This window comes from Gossypium hirsutum, chromosome D11 (genome assembly GCF_007990345.1).
Source record: "Gossypium hirsutum isolate 1008001.06 chromosome D11, Gossypium_hirsutum_v2.1, whole genome shotgun sequence".
In the NCBI taxonomy this organism is placed as follows: Eukaryota; Viridiplantae; Streptophyta; class Magnoliopsida; order Malvales; family Malvaceae; genus Gossypium; species Gossypium hirsutum.
This window is the reverse complement of record NC_053447.1, coordinates 20,499,366-20,504,122: the sequence shown is the minus strand read 5'-3', so window position 1 is coordinate 20,504,122 and position 4,757 is coordinate 20,499,366. Positions and strand designations below refer to the sequence as shown.

The 4,757-nt window shown below is 32.6% G+C and overlaps 1 protein-coding gene across 6 annotated transcripts; it reads left to right on the top strand.

Moving 5' to 3' along the window:
- The first annotated feature begins 1,881 nt into the window (after window positions 1-1,881).
- LOC121223817 (kinesin-like protein KIN-12E) lies at window positions 1,882-4,009 on the top strand. Of its 6 annotated transcripts, none has more exons than XR_005921235.1 (4): window positions 1,885-2,345; window positions 2,738-2,801; window positions 3,179-3,240; window positions 3,607-4,009. XR_005921235.1 is itself a non-coding variant. In XM_041106459.1 (4 exons), exons 1-4 carry the CDS (start codon window positions 2,257-2,259, stop codon window positions 3,636-3,638), a joined length of 291 nt encoding a protein of 96 aa, XP_040962393.1. In that variant the 5' UTR covers window positions 1,885-2,256; the 3' UTR covers window positions 3,639-4,009. The 6 variants fall into 6 exon arrangements, 2 of the variants coding, with proteins under 2 accessions (XP_040962393.1, XP_040962392.1); XM_041106459.1 differs by having other exon boundaries at window positions 3,175-3,240; window positions 3,567-4,009; XR_005921236.1 differs by having other exon boundaries at window positions 1,916-2,345; window positions 3,567-4,009.
- Window positions 4,010-4,757: the final 748 nt, after the last annotated feature.

Here is a 4,757-nt window from a genome sequence, read left to right as displayed (position 1 = left end):
TTGAGAATAAATGTGAATTTGAAATATTGGTTGGTATTGAAATATGAAATAAAAACCCTATTAACTGTTCGGATCGAGTCGGATATAGATGACATGCTATAGGATAAGAAAATTTTAGGGTTACTTCGACTATGAGTCGATGAGGCACTGGGTGTCAACTTATAAGAGCGTCGGGGCACAATTATCTGCTTCGGATCTATCCAATGAGGCACTGAGTGTCAAACTAGTGTGTTGGTTGGATCCGTGTATCTATCTGAGTCGTGTTAATAAGGAAAGTAAATGGAAAACTTGAGTTATCGATTTTGAAATGACAAGTTTTATTGAAATGAAATTGCTATTAAAATAGCAAGTGATATGAAATGAAATGTGTACTGAAAATTGAAATGGGAAATGGATATGTATGAGTTGAATTTGACATGTATTAGTATTAGTAAAATGTTTAAGGTAAAATAATGTTTATATGAAATTGCACATTTGAAATGATATTAGCACAGCATTATCTAGTCTTAATTTAAGCATGTAAATGTATTTATATTTTGGTTTTAATGTTCGGATTATTGAAATACCACTAAGCTACTCAGCGTACTATTTTATTCTTCGTACGTAGGTTAGGTACTATACGGTTCACTCATAAACTCAGCATCCAACGACAATTCTGAACTCAAGTGTTGGCCGTGCTCTTGTTTTGGTTTGGCATGCACCTAGAAAGTCTTTTGAGTTTTAAAGCTCATTTTGTAATTTAACGGTTAGTTTGTGTTTTGGTTGGTAATTTATAAAAGTATGTGTTTATATATTTGAGTGTGAAAGTAATGGTAGTAGCCTTGTTGATGATGACATGTTTGGTTGAATGATTTCCATGCTTAATGTCTAAATAGATGAGATAACCCCATGGTATGGCTATATGATGCTTGGGTAGTTGAAGGTGAATATGTTATTTAGTGAGAATTGAATTGGCATTTTGTATGTTCTTCTAGTTTTGTTTGGTATAATAAAAATGGTTGAGGTGTATCAATGATTTATTGGTTTAATTGTATATGCATATGTAATTAATTAGTTTTGAATTGTGATACATTGTTTAGAGATCTAGGTTGTTGATTTTAATGGTGTGTTCAGTATGAAATTAATGTTTTTGAATTAAGTTATGCATTTATAGATGTATCTAAGCTTACCATTTGAGTTTATATGAATTTGAGCATGAAATGAACCTTTTTAATATAGTTTTTACCATTCCTGAACCCATGTATCGATGTTTTTGGCATTAATATCGATACTTGTTTTTATGTACAGTTTTAAAACAAACAGAATGTTAAAATGGTATTGATTTTTATTTAAGTATCGATACTTTTTCATAAAATATCGATACCATAAAATAATTATCGATACCCTTGTTTTGAAAAGAAAACAGAATTGAATTTTGGTATTGATTTTCAGTAAGGTATCGATTCGATATCAATACCAAATGGGGATTTTCAATATTGACATTTAAACTTTAAAATTTTACAATTCAATCCTACTATATGCCCAAATTCACAATTAGATCATTGTAGAATTCAAAATTTCTAATATGTTCAAATATATATATGGTTTAATGATAAATTACTGAGTTTTTGTTTAGTAAGGTATTTGTCGATTGTTAAATTTTGTCATAGCATCTTATTACTCGGGTCTGACGATTAGGTCGGGTATGGGGTGTTACATGTTATTACTCGGGTCTGACGATTAGGTCGGGTATGGGGTGTTACATGGTATGTGAAACCGAGCTGACAGTCCAATAGGTGGCTAGACCGAATATGTCAGGCTATCACTGGCCCAAACCGAACCAGCTCTAGGTGTTGGCGGCATTCTAGTGGCTAAAAAATGGTCGGCGACAGAGGCCACGTTCTCCTCTGCTTTTTAAACGGGCTTTTGCATCAAAAGTGCTTTTCTCTTAAAAGCAAAGAACGGCCATCGTTTCAAAATTTTTTTCACCATCTGAGAAGTGCTTTTTGGCTAATGGAGAAGTTAAAAATTTCTCCATTTCTTCAGCCAAAAGTCCGTTTGGCTGATAATTTCCTATTTTAACCTGCCTTCTCCCCCAAAAAAGTTTCTTTTCTCTGGTTCTTTAGAGGAGCTCTATACCCATTTTTTCACATTTTCACTTTCAAAATTTTGGCTTACTGCTTTCGATTAGAATTTTCAGGAAAAATTCTGGATTACTGCTTTGCTTTACTCTACTCGGCGGCTGTGGTTTGGGGATTGAGAATCGAGATAAAAGAAATGGAGAAGGGAAACAGGCAAGTAGTTGTTTCAGCATTGCAATTCGCTTGCACCGACGATGTGCCCACCAATCTCGCCACTGCCGAAAGGTTTCTTTTTTTTTTACTCCTCTTATTACTTCCCATTTGATTAGATTTTCTGGGTCTTTCATTAATTTCGAATTGTATTATCTTATCAAACCTATATTCTGGATTTGTTTTGCTACTCTTCCACTTTCATCTGTTAAAAAGTCTCTTCATATTGGTTTTGTGGTTTCTTTTAGTTAATTCTTCCTTTAGTCTCTATTTGATTGAGATTGGGAACTGTGGTGTAAATTTTTTGTTTGATTCTTATATGAGAGTGAGCCTATTTACTATGTGGTGAAGAACCGATAAAAGAAAAACAAAGGATATAGAGACTGTTCATGGTTATAAATTGTTTTCAAAATTAATTTGGTTTCATTGGAACTGTTCAAGTTCGAACTTTTGGGCATTTTCTGCAGTTGTTCATTGGAGACACTAAGTACATTGAAGTTTGCACAGCGGGCTAAATTTATTAAGAACAATGTATGAGATCATTGCTTAGCTACTTTTAATTCAATGCATGGCTTACTCGTCATTCATGTGATTTCCTGAAATCCTCTGTTTCATTTTCTGTTCCCAACGGGAATCGATGCTAGCCTTTGAGCCTGTTTAGACTACATAATCTATAATTGTATACTAATAATAAGAGTTTTGTGTTGTGGAACCCATTTAGTTAAAAAGGTAGAGTGATACCAAGTTTTTTTCATGTATATATATATTTAAAAATACAACTTTTTGTTTAAAAAAATTTATTTCTTTTAACCTTTTAATCAGTTAGTCAAATTCTAGTTAATGTATATAGTTTTTAAATTTTGGATGTCATATTTATTGAAAGATTTGAACTAATGTATTGTAGGTAGTGGTAAATGAAGATGCATCTGGAGATGTTGTTGCTATGAGACTGCAAATTCAACAGCTGAAGGTATAATATTGTTAAACTTACGATCATATTTGAAAGTACCTTTAAAGTTATTGTAATACTGTAATAGTAGGCGGTTTGCTCAGTTTCTATTTATCAATATGAGTTTCACTATACTTCTCTGCTGAATCTCCTTTCTATTGAGCAAGTAGTAATTGTATTATGTTTTGCTTTATCTTAACTGAAAAATAAAGGTAGAAATAATAAATGTTAATTTACAAAATTTCAAGCAGCAAGCAGAATCTTCTGTTTTTGTGAGCTGAAGTCATGCCAAAGTTTAAATGATTCATTTTATTTATTTCATTTGCATGGTTCTCATATTCTTTCAGGTTTCTAGTTATCCTTATTATCCAAAATTCTGTTTTTTAGAAAGAAGTATCTTGTCTACGAGCTTTTGTTAATGGCAAAAGTGAAAATCTGGATAATGAGATAGGAACTTGCTGCTGCACAGCATGAGTTGCAGATCTTGCATGCTCAGATAGGAGCTGTAACATCTGAAAGAGAACAACAAATGAGGAGCCTTACGGATAAAATAGCTAAGATGGAAGCAGAACTGCAAGCAGCTGAGCCTGTTAAGGTAGAGTTGCAGCAGGCACACTCTGATGCTCAGAATTTGGTGCTCTCTTTATGTTAAAAGCTGGACATTGTTATAATAGAATGTTCTTTCAATTTTAAAACTGTATGAGCAAAATGAAATGGACTAGGATACTGCAAATGAGTAATCACTTTGATAATAAGTATTATTTAATGAAATCTTCTACATATTCATTAATGTTTTTGTCATTGAGTTTAATTGGATTATAGGTTCAATTGTATTTATTGTTCTAGAGGCTACACTAGGTATCAACTTTCGCACGATGACTTGTTTAATTATTGGTTATATTCTTATTTCTTTTAATGCTTGCATGCTCTTGATTACCAATGCTTGCATGCTTTTTGTTTACACATTGTCCAACTTAGAACGGGTGTGGATCTTTATCAGAAATGAAAAAGCATCAGTGCAAGAAAAGCATCAGTATTCACACTGTGAAGCACTTGACTGTAGCAAAACAGACACTGATGGTTTAGCACCCTTTCTCTTTCAATTTTTTTTTTCAAATGGTAAATAAATGTGTAGCAACAGTGCATTGTTACAGCTAGTTTTGCTTTATGGTGATGTTTTCATTATAGTGACCATGAAAGCAGTACCATGTGGAATATTTTATCACAGTAAAGATAAACTGCAGCCAGAGTTTTATCAAGTCTTTCCAAAGCAGAGAGGTTTTCACACTTACAGTTTCCAAAGCAGAGATGTTGAAAACATGGATCCGATCTTTCCTTAAAAAGAAATATTAGATTTGAGAACTTGGAACACAACACAATTATATGCTAAAAATATATAATATGACGATCACCATAAAAGAAAGGGGTAGTATATTTAAATGATTGGAATTAAAGAATTCATCCTAACAATCTTCTTTCCATGAAATATTCTTTTTTGCGTTCTTCGTCAGACAATCTCGACTTTCATTTTCATATAC